Raw genomic sequence first — 25330 nt, 5'->3', positions numbered from 1 at the left:
AAACAAAGACTTAGTTTCATGAATGAGGTATTTCATTATTCCCACGAGCATTATTCTTTAATTAAGTTTCTCAAACATTACTACTATTCTCATAGGCTCTTTGAGTACTTAGTCTCTTCATTAAGTCTTAATTACTTAGAAAACAAATCATTATGAGCCCAGTTTACTGGTGTTGGAGGTAAACACTATTTCAACACTGACTTACCTTTGAGTTCACGTTTTTTCTTAAGAGGCTTTCGTAGAATTAATGAAAAATTAAAATATGGTTTTTACAAATAATATGCCTAATAAATGAAGATTTTTTTGTTGATATAGCTGTACTTATTCAAATCAATATAAATATTGTATAATTTATCATATTGTACATTGAATATAGTGAAATCATTCGAAAATAATCAGAAAAACATAATGTATATGGATTGAACCGAGGACCTTAGCATTGTCGGTGCTTTGTTCTACCAGTGAGCTAATCCAACCCTATTCCTTTCTGTCATATTTAACTGTATCATTCTTCAACTAAGAACTGTTAACTATTAACATCATCTTCATTTTCTTTTATTGGCTGCCATCTTTACGTAACTCTTTTTGAAAGTGTCTGGAATAAATACATCCATTTTAGTTTTATGTGCTACATCTATTGAGTTTTCTACAAGTCTAAGATGAATAAAGATATATATATACATAACTAAAAATATAAATAATAACTAACCTTCAATATTTAATTATTGAATACAACATTAGCGACTAGATTTTCTAATTGGCGTTAATTTGGAAGTAAAATTGTGGAATAGTTCAATAATTACTGATTAACGATTTGAAAACGCAATAATTTCGTGATAACGCTAATTAATCCGACTTTCATTTTGAATTCTGACTGACAGCCGGGATTAGTGTGAAGTTTGTAACAGAGACGCCTTCATGCGAAATGCAATATGCTGAGAGTTTGTGTCGAGACTACTAAGCTAAGGTGCAATTTTGCATATAGTCTGTGAGTCTGGTTGCTGACAAACATATAGCGAATTGTAATATGGCAAACGGTATTTGAGCTATATATTACTAGCTACGTAATGATGCCATCATGAATATTTGTTATGGCAAAAGTATACATTTCCACTTTTAATCTTTCGCCACATGTTCAATGCATTTTTCAGATGGCATTAAATGACATCTTTTCAAAACTTCAGAAATATTTAATTTGCAGCTCTATCAATTGGCCATTTAAAGAATTTACGATTTGGAATATTTTTATGAGATAAATTTAAAAATGACCAAACTGCATCTATAACCCTTTGACATATCATATTATTTGACCAACTATTTATACCTTAAAATGATTGGCAAACATCATTAGTTAAAATTCAGAAAATCTATTGTTATACCATAATCAAAATTGCAACTGAGTGTGTTATTTTTTTTTTTAATGTAAATTTTGCACCAGAGTCGTAACAGCTCCCAACTGTTTAGAGCCAGTGAGACTATGGCATCCCCAATTGGGGTCGGTTATGAGGTTGACGGTAGTGGGGAAGGGAAGAAGATGGGGAAGGTGGGGGAGTATCTTGCTATTCAGATTTTGTCACCAAACACGGCTTAAGTCATTTCAAGCGACGTTTCAGTTATGAATGGTGGTCTTACACCAGGGCGATAATGAGAGTATCTTTTACTCGGGAATGTGCCGAAAATATAGGTACTTACATTTTAATGAGTAAATTGTGAAATAATACAAATTAATCAATTCAAATTTATTTGCGAACGCTGAGATTTGAACCCGCCACCTTCGGTTTGCAAGTCGAGAGGCCGTCAATTATGCAAATGCTTTAAATTTATAATTATAAATTTTAAAATTTATTTTCTTTCAATTAAAGCTTTGTGTAGATATCTCAATTAATTTGCTCACATCACATGAAAAAATAATTATTCTTTCAAATAAAAGTAGGTCTTTCAATCAAAATCCTTCATCTTCAGCGGACTTAACGAGTGTTGAATACTAATGAAATGTTCAAGTACTACAAAAATATAGCCAAAAAGATAAACAGTGCCAAAAAATTAGAAGCCGAGGATTAACGATCTTTTATGCATCGTTTGAGTAGTTTTAGAAAACTATTATTTTAAGAGATTAAATTCCAATATAAGTATTTGAAAAATTTAGGAACTCCCAAAAAAATACATTAATATATTTTTACTACTTCAAAAATGTTTCGTTACTTTTTTGGAAATGCAATATATAAAATATGTTAAATATATAATATGTTTTATAAATGCTTAGCTACAAATTGCCTGTCCATTGGAGTGACATAAAAGACAACTGATTCGTACACCCAACTGTAATATTATACCCACAATCTTTGTAACACATGGTACTTAAGCCTCTACGGTCCTGAAAACCTCTAATAAGAAATGGATATTTCGAATAAATTCTGTCAAAGAGACGAAACCAAATGGAAGTTTTTTGAAAGCGCCAATAAATTCCTATTGGGTTCCGAAAATTGCCAAGCATTCCGAATAGCGTGTTTGAAGATCGGGAAAAAATATATAACTCTTTTTCTAGACTATTACATCGATACGGTATATGATATTTTGCCCTTACTTCAGAATTATTATTTTTTCAATAAATCAAGAATCGTTATCATAAAATAATATAGATGGTTGTATTTAATTAAACACATCTTTCTGAATTTCAATTTTGTTTTCTTGAATAAATGAATTAATTAAATGGAATCTTGGAAACGGTAACTAACCCACTTTTAGACATTCAATAGAGCTGAAACTCGACAGATGGAATCGTTTTTGATAACAATACATTATATCATTTTTTAACGGCACTCATGCACACATACTTATTTTCTGAAATTGGTTGACATTAAAGTCAATGTCGGTACTCCAATTAGGATTTGGCTAAGGTGTTAGCGAAGTTGATTCCTTTTCATAGGGAGGAAGGTTTAATCCTAAGTCACACCAATTTTATTTTCTATGAAATTGGCCCAAGATATGAAAGCAAATTTTTTATTCTTTTTTATTATTATCTATTAAACATATGAACACACCGGTTGAATATATAAATTAACCAGTCGGTGGCCGAGTTGACATCGTGTTTGGGTCCCACCCAATTCAATTCAATTCCTTGGCTGGCTAAGTCCTCCATCATAACACAAGCAATATTTTCAGCTTAATGTGGTGGTAGTAGGAGATTTTCAAGTATTGTCAGGTTATTCGTAACCCGGGAATGTTTGTCTTTCTTAAAAAAAAAAAAAAAACATTACAATAATTTTAAAAAAAGTAGATAATTCAAGGCGGATTCCGAAAAAAAAAAGTTTTTTGACGAAACTGTCCAACTCAATTAAGAAATTATTTCTCGTGTTTGAGTTAAGGAGTGAAAATATTACTTTTTAAGACAATATTATTTTTTTAAATAGGTCGAGGAGACTTACAATTATTTAACTTAAAATTTTAAAATTAAAAATAGTGGCAGTTATTGTATAGATTTAAGAAAAGAGGGCACTACTATTCCCGTTTGGTCGATTTAAGACTAAAAGATTTAAATATTTTTGTCTCAAGAAAGTGAAAGTAATTTAAGAATTACAATGTGTTAATTCAATTTTATTCTAAATTCTACTCTCTTGAGAGCTTGTCGTGACAGATCATTATTTCATGGTGCGAATGCAAGTGTAATTGTGCTGATTGCCGTCCGCTGCCGAATTTGGAGATTAAGAAATCGCTGCCAATCTCAATGCGAGTGATGCATTCGGTGAGTTGTTGTTCTGTCTTTTTTGTATTTGGTGACTGAATGATAATTTTTTACGTTTCCTGCAGAGTGAATTTTGTAACAAACCCATTTTTTCATAGGAAATTAATTATTTCCTGATGGTCTGTGTGGCTTACAATCCAGACCATTACCAGGTCGAATGTTGAAAATAAATGCATTATTGTAAAAAAAAATTACGTTTATTTACCCTAGTTTTTTTACGGGACGATTTATTTATCCATTCAAGTTTACAAATCTAGTTAATAATTTATAGGTCATTACATTTTACATTTCTTTCTGTTTTCTACTTCTTATTGGTGTGATTGTTTATTTCATTCCTTAACTTAATAAACTAGGAGGGCGTCACATATTTGAATCTTAAATAGAAAACCACAAAAAATCTATTTGTGATCACTGAAATGTGTAATTCATCTTGTGATTCATAAACTATCTGGAAGGTCTACTATGTCCACTTCATTATGCAGCATTATTTATAATGGAGCTACAGTTTATTTAATTTCTGAAATGTTCATTTAATAGTATACATTACTTACTCAATATTAACCGTTTAGGTGCCAATCGTCGATTTTCGTCGATTCATGTTTTAACGAAGATTGGCGATCGTCGATTTCCGTCGATTGCGTCAGTCGTGTTCTGATTCGCGCGTACGTCTGTGCGTAAAATTCTCATTTTTTCGATACGCCTGGACTTCGGGATCCTCGGGAAATTGCGTTAAAAAGTAAATTGAAGAAAGTTTTAAATATGTATATGTTGTACTACAATCAGTTGTATGGAAACTACTATTCAATAACATTAATTACGTTAAGGCATTACAGTACTATTTATAAGTAGGTTCGAATGCCTTTACAAACACAGAAAAAAAACGTATGACAAATATCACAATAATAAAACATTCACATCAAATTTTATACGGCTAGCATGATTTTTTTCTCGGTGCTATTGCGTCATCCGCCTTTAATGTTATACGAGAAAAAGGAAAGCAGTGATAGTTAAAATCGCGTTTATGTACAAAAACACGTAGGCACTGTCAGATTAAGGATTTTGATATGACGTGAATATAATTTTGAAAGGTTTACGCAAAAGGTAATACGATGTGATCTAAGTGGATCATTTACGAAGCCAGTAAAATACTTTCTTCAAAATTACATTACAATTTTTTTTTTCTCTAAAATATATTTTAAAGTATTTTTTTAAAGTTAAATTTTATCCTTTGTTTTGCTAATGCTCTTTGAGAGACGGAAAAGCTGATCGGTGTGTTGGTAGAAGGGTGTATTCAGAAAATTCGTGGAGGATTGAAAGCAGTAGTCGCTAAATAAAAGTCAAATGAAGCAATGCAACTAGTTGATGGTGAAGTTATGATTGCAACCCTGATGAACTTAGTACGGAATTTATTATAGGAAACTAATGTAGACTGACTGGGACCCTTTTAGCCCCTTACCCAATACCTACCGATTTATAAAAAAAATCTCGTTAACTCAAATTTCAATTAACTTAACGTTAACTTAATTTCAAAAAAAATATTTTTTAATAACATTTACATTTTGTTATGTCAAAGCACAATGAAATTTGACGCCATTTGCAAAAAATATTGACATTACTTTTGCCCAACTTGTATAACCAATCAATCGCTCGAGTGGATAATGTTGTATTTAAAAATCACAGAACGTGGTTTAATTCATCCTAAAAAAGGAAGAAAACAAATATATTATGGCTACATCTGGAAAGACTTCAAAGCTAAGAAGCAGAATGTCTCAAACAAATATTATTAAGCTTGCTTCTTACCTTTAAAGGTTTATGGAACAATATTGTAAATTGATCTCATGACAATATCTCGAACGTAAATCTTTTGGTAATTCATATTGTTATTTGCTTACTCAGCTTAAATACCTCAACGACTATTGTGAATTTATGTCAGATGAACATGTTGCTTTCTGTAAGGCGCTATTGAGTGAAGATGAGTAAAACAAACATATTGTGGAATAATGTAATGTAAATACATATTTCAAACCATACATACCCTCCAACTAATCCATATGAAATAATCTTATTTCATTCCTAGTTCTTGAAATTTATTTTATAAATATATATTATATTTTTCGTAGTAATCTTTTGCTGTAATGAGATCTTCATGTATTAGTTTGAAAGTGCTTTTGCTAGTTATTTCTCCAGAGATCTGTCGGTTTGGGATAAAAACCTGTTGGCAGAGTGAAAATTAACATTTTATGCCAGATAAAAAGGGTCGTGGTTTAGAGGTCAGAACGAACGAACACGCGAAGTGTGATTCGTTATTATTAATGTTCAAAATTGATTAAAAACGCTAACCAATAAAGCTTGCAATAAACGTTTATTTTCACAACATCACCATTAATATTTCTTACCTAAATAATCGTCGGAATTGTGTTAAAAGCAATATCAAAAACACGGCATCCTGTTACTTGTAATATCCAGTTTATTTAAAACAAATTGTTTTTAAATATTATAAGATTTAATTATATAATCTTCAAGGCTTAAAGTTTTCCAATTAACCTTTGCCGGATTCGAATAATAAAACACGTAAAGTCAAAAACACACGATTCAAAAAGATAAACAAAGGATCTTTATGAATTTGATAATGTTTTGAAAATTACATTCTTGAAAAGATGTTTTCCGCAAAGTAGAATTTAATATTAAAAAAGTAATTGCTGATTTTAGTTTCACCGTGTAATAATGTTACATTTTCTTTTGTTGCAGAATATTTCCATCCTTGTTGTTCTTCTCTACACTTGGAGGATAGGAGTTAATATGAAGAAATACGGAGAACTAGAAGATGTATATTACGGTAATTCTTTCTCAAAATACTTTTTTAATATTTTATCATTTTACCAACTAGAGTTCACTCAAACATTATTCATATAATAATATGACTTCGTAAGATTTTCATCTTTTATTTGGTCGTTTTTAATACTTTCTGTTTATTTAAATGTAATTATTTAAGTTCGTTATCTATAAGCTTGGCAGCTATTCTTCGTGTCAATTTGGACTTATATTACCGCAGTTTGTAAATAACGCAAAATGAAAACCATATCTTGTAGAATCTGAAAAATTTGTACTGAGTTTTTTTTAAATTATTTTAAGTTAAAAGAAATAACATTCTTCACTTTCTTTACTTAAACATACTCATTAAAGAAAAAAATCTAAATATTACTGTTGACTATAAAACTTACATTAGTATATTTTAATTGTGTTAACTAATCTTAAGAGCATACAGTTTTTTCTTAAGGCAATGCACTACGTCGTGTAATATTTTAAATTGAGCCGCTATCAATAACAACCCTTACGTAGATGGCGATAAGGTTTAAATTTTGATTTATGCAAGAAAAAAACATGGCAAAAAAGTGCCTTTTATTTTATTTTGTGGAAGTTCAGGCATAAATATTTAATTTTTTTCTGATCGTTTTATAAATAACTTAATTTGCCTCATTAAACAGTAAAATAATAACCGAAAATGGGCTCGTAAGTAGGAGATTTTGAAATTTAAAGCAGTTTTCATAGGCCTTATACATTATTTTTTTCTGGGCTTATAAAAAGACTTATATAAAAAACACTCAATTATTTTAAAGGTCAAGATGTATTCTACTCGCAGTATTTAATTAAAGCATCTAAAACATTTCTAGGCGACCAAATTTTCAAACCAAAAACACATGATTTTGGGATACTACGTATGGCATCGCCTTAAATATAATCATTCCATTTACTGTTGTCAAGCTTTCGGGAAGAAGATTGTATGTTTGCACACCATTATGACCATTGTTTCTTTTACCACTTTACACAATTTGTACACACTTGTGTACAGTTGATTATTTTGTATTGTGTAGAGTTCATGTACTTGTGATGTTTTCAGAAATGTTGAATTATTCGTGTGTATAAATCCATTTTGGATTTTGTGGAACGATAGGCATATGTTATATTCGTATAGTTTTCTGATTGTGAGTATTTTTGTTTATGGTATAATTTTTAGTGGGGGTATCTAGATTAGAGTTAAAATGTTTTTAATGACTATTATTTACTAACTTAGTTTTCTATGGAACATCAAAAACAATAAATTAATTTCGGTATCCGTAAATTGTAACATAAGTATTTGTATATTATTGGTGTAAAATAATACAATTTAAAAACAACATCAATTATCAATTATTAGGCACTATACCGCATTATGATTATCAATTATTAAGGTTCTGTGGGTATTTTTTTTCCTTCTAAATTGGTGGAAAAGTAGAAAAGTTTTTATAACTTCAACAATAATCAAAACAGTGGAAACGTTATTATTAAAACGTAAAAAGTGTAAAAGTGAATTTCAAGAAGCTGCCTCTTTAAATGATAAAACCTAAAATTATGCTGTGAACGACACGTATTAGTTAAGCCATTTAAAAGTTACTTAAATAGATTCCTGTTCAATGAATGGATTTCAGTGTTAATAAGATCTTTGTACTTGTTAGGAAAATGGCACGCTGAATAAACGTTTGCAACTTATCTGTGACTATGAGCAAGCTTAGGAACTTGGAACTTGTATTTAGCTGAATTAATTTCGCCTTGTCGTTATCGTTTTAATATTTACAATTTAATCTCATACATTGAAGGCAGTTTTCAATTCATTCGGGAAAATTTAGTTCGAGAAGGAGAAACGTGTTTTGCTAATATTGTAACTAGAAAGTTAAATATACCCTTGGTTAATACTCTCAGCATCGCTCTGGTTATAAATCACCATTATAAAATCTGCCGTAATGGCTTTTTTCGTATTTGATAGTTCCCAACCTTTTTTGTCCTGCCCCATCTCGACCCCTCCCCAATTCCTTCAGCCTTATAATATTCTGGTATAAAACGGTGGTAGATACTCTCAGTATCACCCTGTTGAGAAACCATGATTCATAATCCAAATGTTGCTCTTTGCTTGAAATCACTTAAGCCATGTTTAGTGACCAGAAGTGAGATTTAAAAAAACATCCCTTATCTCTTGTTCCCACCCCGTGAATCAGAATAAAGTTCGGTCAACCCCGAATATTTCAAATATGCCTGAAAAATTATTATTTGTTTTTTTGTTGATCATTATTTGAAATTAATGAAATAAAATAGTTTATTTGCAAGAATGTTTTCCTGTGAAGTTATTTTTACACGTGACAGCTATGTCGCCTTCTGAGACCATCAGTTTGATAATACATTCAGAAGGCGAAACAGCTCTTAAACGTAATGCTAATTACACAGCAGAAATTGTTTTTAAATAAGCTGTTTTATTTATGGTAAAATGTATAATAATATTATTGAATACATAAAAGAATTAAAATTATAAAAATGCCTCAATAAAATATGATTAAGGAAAAACCACTTGTCGAAAGTAATAATATCGTGATCTATTCAAACCAGCTTAATAGTTATGGTAAATCAAGATAGTTTAGAATAGAGAAGTTAATTATTCAATTCAATGCGTTTTTTCATCAAATTCCACCCTTACAATGGGCGTGTTCGCATTACCAATTCCTCCCTTCGGATGGTGGTTTCCTTCGCTTGTCCTTTGCTGAATTAATGAATGACGTACTAGGATTAATTGTCCTCTCCGACATCGGGTCAATGATAATACAAGCCTCAACCGATGTCCTTAAATTATTGGAGGTCCTTCCTACGATTTCTGAAGTGACTCAAAGACGTAGTTGAATTATCGTCATTTATCTGGAGGCCCCCGTGTCAAGAACGGAAGTTATTTGTAGCTGTTGCTAGGATCGAGAGAAATCGATTATTTAAAGGTCAGTCCATCAATTATTTCAGTTGGATAAATATAATCTTTCATACAAATACATTAAAAAAACAAAAGCCGTTACTTTAAATAATGGAAATGGGTGGATAGTTGTTATTATAAAAAGTTTATTGATAGAAAATTTCTAGTATTGTAGATTGTCGATATTTTTGAAGTCCCAAGAAGTAGATATGATTTGAGATTTATCAAAAGTATTAAAGTGATTTATTTTTGGGGTATTATGCCATGTTGTGCTACCTTCGTCTTTTGTCAACGTTTCGGAGAGCATTACAGTATACACTAATCCATGTCCACTAAAGTCATAATCAATGTCATTCACATATCTGCTCCGATGACGAAGACTGTAATGCTACCCCAAAAATAAATCACCATAATCCCAAAAAGTATTTATTTTTTTACGTAAGATTTATTCATGCCATAAAGAACGAATTTTATATTAAGAACATTAACGTTATGTGAGAAAGCTCCGTTTTTTTAACCAGCATATCACTAGGCAACACAGCCCAACTAAGAAGCGAAAAAACGAGTTTTCCACATTTTTATGCGATTTTCTGCAAGAAAAAGTATTTTTTTACGGCTCGTTCTGACATAACAAAGTTTTTACGGCTCGTTCTGACATAACAAAGTTTTTACGGCTCGTTCTGACATAACAAAGTTTTTACGGCTCGTTCTGACATAACAAAGTTTTTAAGGCTCGTTCTGACATAACAAAGTTTTTACGGCTCGTTCTGACATAACAAAGTTTTTACGGCTCGTTCTGACATAACAAAGTTTTTACGGCTCGTTCTGACATAACAAAGTTTTTACGGCTCGTTCTGACATAACAAAGTTTTTACGGCTCGTTCTGACATAACAAAGTTTTTACGGCTCGTTCTGACATAACAAAGTTTTTACGGCTCGTTCTGACATAACAAAGTTTTTACGGCTCGTTCTGACATAACAAAGTTTTTACGGCTCGTTCTGACATAACAAAGGTTTTGGCTGTGGAATGATTTGCCGGATTACGTAACAATTTTTTTTATTCTTCAATGCGAGTCTGTTCTAGATCGAGGATTTTAAAACCACTCATTAAATTAAACACCCCTTCCAAAATAACACACATAACCTAAATTGAATACGGAAAAATTAACACCCCTTCAAAAATAACGCACATAACCCAAATTGAATACGGAGAAATACTCGTAAACCCCCCTTCAAAAATAACACACATAGCCTTAGTTGAAAACGAAGAATTAAACTCCCATTCAAATATAACACACATAACCTTAATTGAAAACGAGAATTAAACTCCTACTCAAAAATAACACACATAACCGAAAATAAATAAATTAAAAACGAAGAAATGTTAAAAGCTTTTATATTTGAACAGTTGTGATAATCTGGAGGGTTTTAAAGGCAAACTCAAACAATATTCTTTAAATAACTAATGTATTTCGTGTTATTTTTTTTAAAGCCATAGATTTATTATAAGTAGTATTGATCAAAACGAAATAAAAATACTTAATTCTGACAACACGATAAACCCTTATGAATAGTGTTCCAAGAACCCAGCAAATAAAGCAATAAAATAAGGAAAATACAAGAATTACGTTTATACCAATTCAAAGAAATGATGCTAAACCCATGATTTAAGAAGTTATAAGGAATGAATAAAGTATGAGACGCTTCCTTTCCGAAATTGCTTCCTGCCTAATCGGGTTTTCGTGTTTCGCTTCATAACCTAAGCAAAAGTATATTTTTGATTTATTACGTTATTTTTTCACTTGTTTTACATAACCACAGATCAGACTACTTTGGCTGTTCGTGTGCCACTTATGTTAATGTCCCTAAAAGTTCTAGATATGTATCCACTATCTAAATAATGAGCTCACAATCTATTCGAGTTACTCTGGTCGTCATTTACATTGATCGGTTATATTATTAGAAAAGCTTTCAGAAATTCGATTACTGAATTGAAGTAAGTTTGAACACGAAATATGAATTGTTTTTTGTTTCAAAGTTTGTTAATATAATTTATTTGTAATTAATAATTCTTCAGCAATTGCAAAATCACTTTGTTGCGTCGTTTTAACTCGATTAAATGAAATAACTTTGTAAACACAACTATTTAATGAAAAAAGATCGACATGTTTCAAAACCAATGTTTTTAAACGAAAAAAGAGAACAATTAATTAAAAAATAGACACATAAGTACCTACCTGCATACAAAAAAAATACAATGAGCGGCGATCAATCGGTAATTTAAAGAAAAAAAAAACAAAATAATCATGAAATACGTCATTATTGCATTTATGTATATAACAAACACTTTTATAAATTAACTTCAGAATCAAGGAGTTACTAAGATGTCCATATAACAAAAAAATTAAATTATTATAAATTCAAATCGCTTAAGCTGCGGACCTTTTATAACATAATCAATTATTCTTTGGCAATGAGTTTTATAAAGGTATATATTAAGATATTTTCATTGCCATAAACAATTCTCTATGAAACGTCAATTGGCCATTATTTGGAGTAAACACAAATTATTTTTAACAATAATAAAAAATTATAATTAACATTATTTATGATTTTTGTTAATAATAACAATTCGTTATCTAATTTTATATTATTAATGATTTTTACTAGTAATAATTTGTATTTATATTAATAATTTGTATTTAATAAAAATTATTAAAAATATAAATTATTATTAGGTAAAAAAAATTAATTATTAATATATAAAAAATATGATTATAAGTAATATATTTAACTGATTATTAACACCTTTTCTAATTAGACAATAGACGAATAAATAAACCTTGAAATAAAAATATTAATTAGTTGTGCACCTGTTGCTGTCAGGCTATTTCCGACTTTGTATTTGGTTAGGTTCCATTATATACTTTAACATATTTGCTTTTCACGTATTCTGTCTCAAATTCAGGATATGTATAATCTATCTTACCATAAATCAGACATATTTTTCCGCTTTTCTCCCTACAAAAATAGATGAGCGAACTTGACGGCATGATATTCGCACAGGAATTTTTCTTTTCGGAAAAAAGTGATCAGTGCAAATTTTTGCAACTTCGCGTGTATTGTGAGTTACGAAGCTTTAAAATATCGGGAAAAATAGAAAAAGACGTCGAATTACATATTTCATATTTTTCATTTTTTTAATTAGGAAAAAAAAGTAATAATTTTAGGATAAAGCCGAGCAACAATTATCTTAATATATATAAACACAAACATGATTATTTTAATATCTTAATATGGAAAACGCCCGACTGATTTTAATGAAATTTTGTGAATATGTATGGTTAGTTCAGACTTGAAACATAGTATAGTTTTGAACCCGATAGGTGGTGCTGTCTTGATACAAAAAAAAATTTCACAATTTTTTTTTTTTAATTTTTAATTAAAAAATACAAACAATCACAACTATTGACGTCTCTATACCCTTCCCCCCTCAATTTTTTTTGATGTGATTTAATGATTTTGAATAGGAAAAAAGGATAAATTCAAGTCGTGTAAGCTTTATTTCTTCATATTGGCAAAAGACGGATCGACAAAAATATTGTTCACCAAATCGCACTACATTAAATTACGAGCATTATTATAATTTAAAACAACAATATTGTCTAGACTTAAGAACTTATCTTTTTTTAACCTCATTTATAACATTTCATTTTAATCCATTATCAATTAAGAATTTCGTTTTTATTTATTCTACTTGAATATGAGATTAATAAAAAATATATTTCGAAAGCATTTTTTAAGGATCGTATTCGTATGGAAATCTGTCACACATACAAATCTGAAAAAACGGTGACCGGATAAATCATCACACCATTAAAAAGTTATATAAAGTCATGGAAAGTGATGAAACAGAAACTTTTATAACTGGGTTAAGTAGGTTAGGTAAGGTTTAATTTTTTTTCATCGTTTCTAACGACTTTATATCACTTTTTAAAAGTGTGTTGAATTATCACTGTGTTGAGTTATCACGGAACCCTGAAAAACATATACTTCGAGGAACTTTTAAGAGTATAGAATGGTACAGGTTTCATTTTTACTTATGTTTTGTCGCACTGAACAATAATCACAATCTGCTGAAATGATCGATATCAAATTAAACATCTATAATATCTACGATGGATGTGACATGCGCATGTGTTCTATGTATGTCAAATGCATAAAATATCCGAAAACAGCGACAACAGATAAAAAGCGGTCTACGCGGTCTAGCGGTCTCCGCGTTATATATACATATATATCGGTGGCAATACAACGTCTACCCGGGCCCGCTAATTACATTATAAAAATGTAAGCATTTTGCATACCACTATAAATGTTTAATATATTTTGTGTACCTAAAAGTTAAGAGTCATAATAACGGAAGGGTATGCATCATATGATGAAACAACATGAATGAAGCAAGGAGTGTGTGTCGAGATTTGTGTTGCCGGGTATCCTCTCTTTCCACCCATGCGATGAAACGCCGTAATGGTTAGTTGGTTAGTTCGTTACTGTAAATGTAAACATCGTTAAACTTGTAGCAACTTATTAACATAACTATTTTTACGTATTTATGAAACAATAAATTGATAATCGCTCGGATTATCAACGATGGAACTGGATTGTCCAATAAGAAAATAAAATGTCGACGAGAATTCTATCAGTCGTAATATATTAAAAAAATAGTCACATAGAGAGAAGAGTGAAGTTACCCTAGCAGAAGCTATTTAATAAAATCTTCGAAGAGTATAGTCATTCAGAAAAGCTTCATTTTCCGCAGAAAATTTTAAAACTTTCAGAGATGTTTAACTCGGAAATCAAGTATTTGAGAGAATTCTCAGAATCTTTGACACAGAATCTCTGAGTAAAATCTGGATTGTGGGTAAATAAAATTACTCAGTTCCTCCACGGAGTAAGTTCAGCATCCCTGATCTAATATAAAATGAGTCCGGACTTTAAGTTAAGAGGCCAAAGAGAATTGGAACGAAATTATTTATTATTCGCAACGGTATTCGCTAAAACATCGAGAAGACACCGATGATTTCAAATTCATTTAAATGAATCTTTCAGTATAAGTTACTTGTGGATTTTCACTGTGCTGAAAACATTACTAATGTAACGGATGAGATTTATTAATGAGCTTTTGTGATTTTTTTCTGATGCTGCACGAGAGTTCTAATTTCGTTGGGCTAGTGATACACATACAGTTATAACTAGATTTTTCCATTTGAACAATGTTGTTAAGCTGAAAGAAGATGAACGTTGAACATTTAAAAAATATACCTTAGCTATTGTTAAGTAATTATTAATAACATACTGCAAGATATCATGTTGTTGATATGAACCCTGTGCAGTTGCATGTGATTCACTTTATAAACATTTGTTCAGTTTAGTTGTAGGTATATACATATATTAGTGATTATTGGTGTTGTCAGTGAGGATATAATTGATAAATTGTCATTTATGTGTGTTCTTATATCCTATGTTATTTTAATTTTATTTAATATTTACAATTTTTTTTATTTTTTGTTAATATTTTTAGCCCACGGGTATTGAACCATTAGTTAGTTGTTATAATTTTATGTTTAAGTGAAAACCTGTTTTAGTTTTTTTTTGTATTGTTTATAAGTTTATTATTTAATGATGTCAAAAAATCTGTTGATTTCTAAAAAAAATATATATAAATAATGATGGGGGGGAAAGGAAGTTGGTAAGAAACTGGTCAATTTGAAGAAACTTTTCGATTTTGATTTGCGGTTTCTATCCAAGACAAAACTGAGAGTATGTTCCATTCTGAAAGATTATGTCAAGCAAAAACTCTAATTTTATTCCATGAATATAGTCTACTGAAAGTAAATAGCTCGGCTAACAATAGAAAAGGTCAAGATCAACATCACAGCAAATACCGACTTATACTATTTTCATGCTAAGTGAAAGGCTTGTTCCATCAAAACTACTCGATGGATTTTGCTGAACATTTTTGTGTTTGGTCTTATTTATTTTAATGCTAGAAAAAGTAGGAGACACCCGAAGAAGACATTAGCAATGGCTACGTAACTAATAAATGAAAACATGTAAAAATATTATTCACAATGTTATGTGATACTATACCAAAATACGAGCCTGTCGGAATAGATCCTCCCACATTGTAGGCAAGTTACATTATCAGAAAGTGCTCGTAAAAAGTCAGGGTCAACCATAACTCGTATGGGCTATGGGATTATACCACACCCTATGCCATTTATAACTTATTTGAGAATACCACCGTTCTTATGGTGGTTTGATATTGAGGGCGATCATTATTTATGTTAAGCTCTAGGGAGCAGAGTGTTGGCATCACATTTCGGGAGGATTTTTTTATGTATATTGTACAACCACGAAGTAGCTTTGATTATAAAAATGATAGTGGTTCACAGAGTCACATCAAATAAACTCAATGAAAATACAAAAGTCTTGTGTTATGGAGTAAGTTATATAAGTACCTATAATGATTAAACCTAATACCTATTACCGGTGTAATTTTTTGAGCTATTCTGATATTATTTATTTTTAGTAGTTGTGTAACTAAACATATGTATTTTTGCTAATGAACTTTGTTAAAAAACCATACTTTTGAACAAACCTACGATATTTCAAAAAGTTTGAATAGTATATAGTGTATTATTAGACGTTCCAGTGAGGTAGATGCTTTCAGCATCGCCCTAGTGAAATATCAGCATAAAAATCAAAACTTTGTTTGAAACGGCTTTAGCCGTGTTTGGAGACCAGATCAGAAGATCGAAGTATTTCCTCAACTTCTTCTTCACCATTTTTTTCCCCTCCCTACTTTTTTCAGCTCCACGACTTACAACAATTAGGGATGCCTTAGTCTCACTGGCTCCAGACGGTTGGAAAGAATTGAGACTCTTGTGCGGTAACTCACATAAAAAAAATCGCCAAAAACATAAAGTTTTATACAAAACTATCCCAATGTAAAGAAAATATGACCTCTGTCTTTCCGCTACCTTATCGTCCAAAACATCATTCAGGTTCGCATAGGGTAGTAAATGTAATTCCATCATTATGTAATATTGATCGCAGTAGATAGATTGCCTATTTAGCCAATATATTATATTAATTTTGCAAACTGTATGTTGACCATGTAAAAATTAAAATACTAGAAAATAATGTTTTGGTAATTAACTGAACGTGACCGTCAAATCGTTTATTAATAGTTTGAGGTGGTTCCTTATAATCGCACTTAATTCTTGTGACCTCTAACATTCCTTCAGGGAGTCGATTCTCGACGAAGTCATTCCAATCGAACGACGAGTGGTTCGACCCACCCGTTGTTCGAGTGGAATGACTTTTAGCGTTTCGCGTATGTAAGTATGTACTTTCGACGGGAAGAATAAGAACTTCGACCAATGTATGTACTTTCGACGACGATTGCGTAATGGTGAGACAGCAAGGAGCGCAGATGGGGCCTGCTAATTCATTGCAGTCCCAATCCTTTTACTTTCGTTTCCAGCAGCCAACTGGTCAACGCCCTGGAATCAGTGTCATAGTTCCGCGTACTTCTGACATTAATTTATAATCGTTAATGATGAAAGTTTACACGTGTTTCATAAATTTAGCAGTGGTATATCAAGTACTTATTTAATACCTCCCTTCATAAGCTAATAGAGTAATTTATTTTACATTATAAAAACAAACGCTACATTGATTACAGCAATGAAACAATTTACAGATATTAAATATTTCATAGTACGCTACGATATGTTTCCTTGAAATGTCTTATATGTGGTAAGTATATTCAGTAATTACCGGGTGAATTGTGTATTTGTGATTGTATGTTTATATGGTTGCGCATTGAACAAATTATAATATTATTGATATGATACCACTTTTAAATTTGGGCAGTGAATCCGTAAAAATGTCTATGTTAGAATTTAGACAAATATTATTACACTTATTAAGAGCACGGTTAATTCTGGATTGAGATGCTTCATTTGTTTTGTAATTAAGCGTGTCAAATAGCACTGTGTGTCGTGTACGTCTTAATGGTATGTTAAAAATAATTAAAAACGCAAGTTCGGTAAAAGTAAAATTCTACGTATTAAATATGTTACTACTTTTCCTCGATGCAAATATTGAAAAGTACATTTAAAGTTTTTGTTTTAATTTGTCATATATACACACACTTCCTTATCATTACAGTTTCATGAAAACCATCCACATGTCACGGGAATATTATGACCTCTAACATTCCTTCAGGGCCTCAATTCTCGACGAAGTCATTCCACTCGAACAAGAAATGGTTCGACCTACTTGTTCTTCGAGTGGAATGACTTTTGGCGTTTTGCGTATGTAAGTTTGTACCTTCAACGGGACTCAAGAATAAGAACTTCGACCAATGTATGTACTTTCGACGGCGATTGCGAGCGGCCTGGATTGTAGAATCGATACCCTTATGCGTCAATCAGAGTCGCATGAAATAGTAAAGTAATGCCATCATTATGTTGATTTCAGGAGTCCAGATTGCCTACTGCGCCATTATCGGCACGCAACTCTTTATGGTGGGCCTGAGTGCATTGCTGTTCTATGGGATTTACAAGGTAAGGGTCAATATCGAAGGCTTTACTATACTTTTCAAGGTTGCTTTGATTGCTTGATGTATTTTCGTTTCATACATAAGTTTTTTAAACTATAAATCATGTATTAGATTTGTATGAACTCATAAAAACTATAAAATAAATAATGATGTAATGAAATTCGATAACATTTTTTATTATTTTTTTTGATCAACGCACCTATTTTTATCCCGTGCGTATTTCAGTATTTTTCTGGTAGTATTGACACGTATTTGATAGAAATATTATATTAATTTCACCTAGAAAAATAACACAGAAAAATCAGCACAAAATTTCATAACGCCAGAACTCACCATTAGAGACGTTTTTGTGGTAAAGATTTTATGAAAACATAAATGATATAATTGACGTTCTCCGTCTCCGTGTTCGATGAGTAAGGATCTAAACTGTCAATCAGGGGGTTGCGGGTTCAAATCCCGGCGTGCTCAAGTAAAGTTTTGTGATTAATTTATTTTATTTCTAATAAAGTAATAAATAGTATCTTTGCGGCACGTTCCAGTGTGGAATATACTCAGACCAACTAATATGCTATGCTAAACGTGACTTGAAATTGCTTTAGCCGTGTTTAGTGACCAGTTCTGAAAAGCCAGGTACTTCCCCATCTTCCCTTTCCCCATCTACTTCCCCTCACCAATACTTTAAGCCCCACAACTTACCCCAATTGGGGATGCCCTAGTCTCACTGGCTCCAGACGGATGGGAGCAGTTGGGACTATTCAGCGGTATTCACATAAAATAAATAAAAAAGATCTTACACAATATTATAATACTTTAAATAGATTCTACGTCGACCTGTTGCGAATAGTTGTATTGTCAATTAACAAATATATTGAAAATTTTAAACACTGTAACGTTTATCAGACGGAAAGTATCTACAATAATTTCTATCGATATTTTTTTATCTACGATCCCGGAACTACATTAAAATTTTGAATTTTACAATGTTTTGAGTCAGCTAATTTTGTACGAATCATCCAAAGTCATAAAATATACCTTATACATTTGAAAAGGAATATAATTTTGTGACGATTTTAATGGTTTTACAAAGCGTTTTAATCAATTTTCGCCGTTATGGATATCGTCTTTTCCGCAATGAAAATAAATGATACAACACGGATAACCGTAATACATTTTATGTCCTACAATAAAATAACAAAATACATCTATTTCCTTCGTTTAATAACGCGAATAAAATGTATTATGATGAAAGATGTTTAGTACGTAATAAAAACAGGATAAGTCTCCCATGAAAAATACACATAGTAAAAAAAGCGAATATTGTAGTAAAATAAAGCCAAAATTCACTACATACTTCGAAATAAGGGGTATTGAGTTGATAGCCTATTTGGTACGACACGTTCAACTGATTAATATGAATATAATTTGAATTATAGTTACAGCAGATTATAATACTCATACTTTTTTTTAGTTTTCAAACTATATTGACATATAATTACTTTAATCATATAATTTTTTTTTTATTATTATATAAAGAATATGAGTTAAATTATACAAATATATTTTACAGAATATTATATAGTCTTATTTGGTCATGTTTACCATATCAGAAAAGAGGAACTCTTTTGCATGATAAAATAAAAAAATATATATTTCTTAATGTAAGTGTTTTTTGAAAAAATGTTTAATTGGTTCATAATACAGCGCATTTCAGAAGAGATATGATTTTTTTATGGCTTGATAAACGTTATGATTTGCATTTGTGTTATTTTAAAATAAGTGTGTAAAAAAATAATTTTCCTTTCTGATTAGTTCGTAGATTTCTTGAAGTTCTTTGATATTTTTTTCTTTACACTTTTTGATAATGGATGCTTGATCAAATTTGTGATCGACATTTGGTACTGGAAACATTTTAAAACGTGATTTTTAATGAACTTGTATTTGGTGAACATTATTTTTCTAAGCAGAAGCATATTTTTGCAGCTGTTTTTTTTTTGTTTCTTGCTTTTATGTCACACTTTTATCTTTTTAGTCTTCAATTCTTTCTTCACAATAACCATAGATTTTTGGTAGGGTTCATATCGGGACTATTTCCAGGCCATGGAAGGGTTGGAATTTTCATATCTTGGAAGATGTTTGTTGAGAACTTTGGCATTGTGGCAGGGAGCTTTGTCGTGCAAGAAGTAGAAGACTAAACATAGTTCTAATTTAATAAAAAAATAACATTTATTTATTTATTCACGCCCTTCTTATGTACTTTTATAGGTGAATAGTAATTAAACATTACACATAGTTACTAATTATACATAACTGAACTGTCTCGTAACAAAATGTTTTTATTTGTTTAGAGATGAATTGAACATGTCCACTGACTCGGTATAATTATTTCCATCCATTGCGGCTGCTTGCCCACATTTTTACTTCTATTCCGCATTGCCTATCTGTGTTTTCTTATTATTTGTCTGTCAATTTAAAATATGGGATGTATTGCATTGCACTACGACTACATACATTTTAAAATATACTCTTTTTCTTTTTATTATTATTAGTAGTATTCTGGGAAGAGAGGAATACATATGGAAGGTAGTCCCAAAATTTCTATACTGAAATAAATCCCGACTTCTAGTATTACGTTATAGAATCCGAAAGCTTGTCAATACAAGCAATGCTGGGCCATCAAATGCATAATTTAGAATTGTATATAGAGATACCAAGTCATGCCTTCTGACAATTAAAATATTATTGGTTTTTATTCATATCATTTGAAAGTGTTGTTGTTCAACAAATTTTCTGAAATGTCCATTTTAAAACATGGAAGCCTTCAGATTTTTTTGTGTTTGTTTAATAGCTTGTACGTTCCAGACGGGAGAATTGTAGTCAAGCAGACTTTTAACAAGGGCAAAATACGCAATTAATTGTTGAAATTTCTGGTTAACCTAGTTATTTAGACTAATTGAAAACAGGTGTAAAAATTACTTTCTTATAGGAAAAACACATCTATTTGTGTTGGAGTCCAATAATCTGCACATTGTCTGTAGATTGTAGGTACCTACTTACTCCCTTCGCGTGTCAAAAGGGCTTGTTTAAAATTTGTTTTGATATCTTCGCTGAAAATTTTGAGCATAATAAGGTGATCCGACGAGTCCATGATATGCAATAAATGTATTGTTATTTTAAATCAGTACAAAATACGAATTTTATTGTTATTCTCAAGAAAAATTGTACAAACATAAGAATTCACACAAAGACACCTGCGTGATATTTTAATATTTTCATAGCGAATTGTGGGTAGAATTGAAGGAGGTAGGAATACTTGAGTTTTTACGTGAGATTTTGAAGTTTTGTATTTCGCTCAGGCACATAAAGTTTACGATAGGAATAAAAACAAAACCAATAAACAAACGAAACTTGTGCATTTTCCTTGAATATGAAAACTTTATTAAAAACACCACGTGAATTCAAATTTCCTAATAAACTAGTCCGCTTATGAAACGTAACATGTCACTTGCGGTTGGTATTGTTCTTTTATCTTTTTAAATTTTATCCTTAGTTTATCTGATATTGGAAGGCGGGTTTGGGTACCTCCGCCCCGGACACCATTGATTGCATAATTAACACCTCTGCCATAGGTCACCCAATTTTTTTTTTCTCTATTCATAAAATATATTTGAATACAGTTTTTTACATGCTTTTCGACTACAACACTAGATACATGTCCGTATTATGGTAGTCGAAATTTGTGTATAATTATATAAATGCAATACATGATTCATTTGTTAATATATTATTTTGTGAAATGTAATGTATTTGTAAAATAGGTAATACTTTAACTGAAAATAAGAAAAACATGAAAATAAGGATAAATTAATTGATTATTTTAAAAACAAATTTTAAACAGAATTTACATGAAAGCAAAAGAATAATAAAGCAAATGAACTTAATTTAATGATGTCAGGCACTCTTTAAAATAGTTCCTTCACTTCATAAATAACCAATTCTGAATATGTAATATTAGGTAGATTGAATCTTGTAAAAATAAAGTTACAAATAAAAATAAGGTAGGATACAAATAAAAATAATAGATAATGTAAGGGATAATAGAAATAAAAAATAAAAATAATCGCATCAGCGTAGTATAAAGTTTTTGTTGAAAGTTAATTTAGAGATAACATTTTTACTCGAGAAATATGAAAAAATAAGAACAGTTTTAAGATGAAAGGCATTCTTTAAAATATTTCCTTCCCTGAGCAAATAACCAGTTCTGTACGCTAATGGCATAAAGATCATCGGTTTTCGATGTTTTGATATCAATACTCAGTAAGTTGAACATTTTAGGCACTATATAAGAGAACTGTCGCTGGGCGAAGGCTATTTTTGTGGGAGGAATTTTACATTTTTGGTGTGATAAATGAAAGCGGTGCCCGGGTTCATCGGGTGCGGTGTGTTTAGGATTCGCCTGACTAACTGCAAAAGAACGTGGCATACTAGAACGGGACAGACTGGTTTGGGGAGACCTTTTGACTGCTCCAACTGGTCTTTCTTGACCTATCGCTTTGCGCTGCAGCGGGAGGGATAGATTATTCATCCGTCACTCTTACGTATTCCTAAATTACTAACTTTTACCTTCCCACAATTTCCTTATGCTTCTTTTCCTTAAAAAGACCCTCCACACAGCTTCCCCAAAGATGATATAGGTCCTGAGGGAAATAATTTTCCTGTGTGGGGTTAATTTAAAAAAAATTATCCATATATTTGACACCAGGAGGGTACGAGAATTCTTTGAATAATCTACGACATCAGTCATACGTCGGCCACCAAAGAGCGCACATTGAAATAACCAGAACCTTCGCAGAAAAGTAAAGTTCGTTAAAGTAAGAATGGTTTGCAGCGCAGTCCATTGTGTGATTTTTCTGCGGAGGTTCTGAATTTTCGACGTTAAAAATTAGTGAGATGGGTAAATTATAATGCATTTGTAAAAGTTTCTATCTAAATAGTGCAACAAAATATTCAATTTTGGAAACAAGCCCTGACTTTTGTTTGCCAGATTGGAATGTGTAGTTCAGTTTTTACGCAGCCTGCAATTTGTGAGCCATTGTAAATACGACCAGTAATTATTATTATATTACAATGCGAGTTGCATTATACTGTCAGATTCATTAATTAATAAATCACAAGGAAAGGGAGATTGTTTATTCACGTATACCTGAAGGTTGGTATATCAATTAGAATATCTATGATTTAGGTGTATTTTAACCATCGATTTGGCTATGTTAAAAATGTCAATATCATTTTAATATTCGTTTGCAACTATGTGTATTTGTTTGCGACATTAAAATATGTCTCAATATATATTTAGTTTTGAGTAGGAACTATTAATCTACAATTTAAAAAAAAGAAACAATTTTGATAATTACAGGAAAATTCACAATCACTGAGGAGATAAAAATCAAAAGAAGTGTATTGTCAAATTGATCAAAATTTTTTTAAACATCAACATTATTATACTTAAACGAACAGTAAATTTTATTAACCTCTCTGGAAATAAATCACAATTTTAACATGTTCAAATAGGAAAAAAATTACATTTAAGGAAAATCTTTTATGTGGTAGGCATCAATAGTTTTTTTAGTAGACATAACGTAAATTTCACAAAACTACTATATCAATTTCATCGAATTTTAAAATAAAATTATAAATAATAAAAAATTAACGTGAGGGATATTCTAGTATAAATTTAAATCACAATAAGTCGGCTCACTAAAAAATATGCTAGTGTTTTTAACAGAATACAAATTCCTTGGATAGTTTTGTCGTAAAAATATGATTAGAAGCATTTTTTTGAAATCAAATAGCCAAAAAAGTTTATATTTCGATAAACGTTTAGAAAAATGAATGTTCAATTTTTGAGTTGTTATTGGCCAACGTTACGAACAGCGTTACATTGTCCATTGTCAGATCAGATATATAAGTATATCATTATTGTTCCCATTTGAAATTTGCCCTATGTTGACATGAATTCAACCCCATATCTCATTCTAGTGCTGAGATAATGCGTGATAATTAAACATACACAAATAATAATTTATATACATTCACCAATACTTCAAAATTTATATTATATTCGATGGTTCCTTAATTAATTAGTCCCAGCCCAGATCCTTCAATATTATCTGAAACACTTTTAAAACCACTGAGTCCACAATTTTGTTTTACATTATCAAGGTTACTTAAACTTTTAGGTGTAGTTGGGCAAGGTTGTAATAACCCTTTAAGTGCCAATTCGTAATGTTACGATTACAAGTTTCGTAATGACTATGGTTATATTTAAACTTTTGGCATAAATAAAAAAGGGTTATCGATTTGTGTAAGAAGAGTAATTTTATAATGGTATTATTAAAAACATCATTAATATGTTTTATAAATTTCATTCCGTAATCTGGGTTAAAGTTGTGAAATCGTGTAATTAATAATGTCATAGACTTAATTAATTAAAAATAATGAGATAATCGAGATAATATTTTCACCCAACTTTTGTTTTTGTTTATCTCTGTCTGCTTACACAATCAACAATATGATCGAAGACGTTCTCATAAAATATTCCGAACAACAAATAACTCCAAATAATATACTTAACTATAGCTGTGTAAAGCTGAGTTCGATATAGATAGATATAGGTAAATAACCAATGAATATAAAAGGTAAATGGGTAATATAAACGTAACTTATACCGTTTTTGACAAAAAATTTCGACAAAGGCATTTTGCAATCACATAAATCCATCTCAAAGCTGAAACTAAAAAACTTATCTTTCAGATCTTATACTTGAGGATATAACTTATGAATATGTATCTAATGACCTATATAAAAAAATATACATAAAACCTATACTTGTTTCTCGATCTGGCCCACTAAAGACTAAAAGAACAAGACAAACCTCCACGAACCCGGTCATACTTAGTGTACCACTTGGGGTAACCTATAGCAGAGGTCTTTGTTTTCCAATAAATGGTCTCAGGGGGTAGGTACACGTAACCGTCTCACAAATTGAAAATAATACTAGACTCAAAGAACACATTAAACACGCAGTCATTTGAAAATAAAAATAAAATACAGCCACGAATTGCTAATAATAAGCCAACCTCGTTATATTTACAAAATAAAGGCCGTAATCTCATTCTTTTAGAACAGTTTT

At 30.7% G+C, this 25330-nt stretch overlaps 1 protein-coding gene across 2 annotated transcripts in view; it reads left to right on the top strand.

Annotated features, from left to right (window-relative positions):
* LOC149423750 (uncharacterized) overlaps positions 1-25330 on the top strand; it is a 103999-nt gene that overhangs the window by 12776 nt on the left and 65893 nt on the right. For both annotated transcript variants that reach the window (XM_089632098.1, XM_089632099.1), the window contains 2 exons: positions 6491-6578; positions 18060-18145. In XM_089632098.1, the coding sequence (XP_089488224.1) occupies positions 6491-6578; positions 18060-18145 (174 nt within the window). The remainder of the gene's footprint in view (positions 1-6490; positions 6579-18059; positions 18146-25330) is intronic.

Source organism: Hesperophylax consimilis, chromosome 5, assembly GCF_061612785.1.
Source record: "Hesperophylax consimilis isolate HC1 chromosome 5, BYU_Hcon_1.0, whole genome shotgun sequence".
Lineage (NCBI taxonomy): Eukaryota > Metazoa > Arthropoda > Insecta > Trichoptera > Limnephilidae > Hesperophylax > Hesperophylax consimilis.
This window is presented reverse-complemented; position numbering and strand designations above follow the sequence as displayed.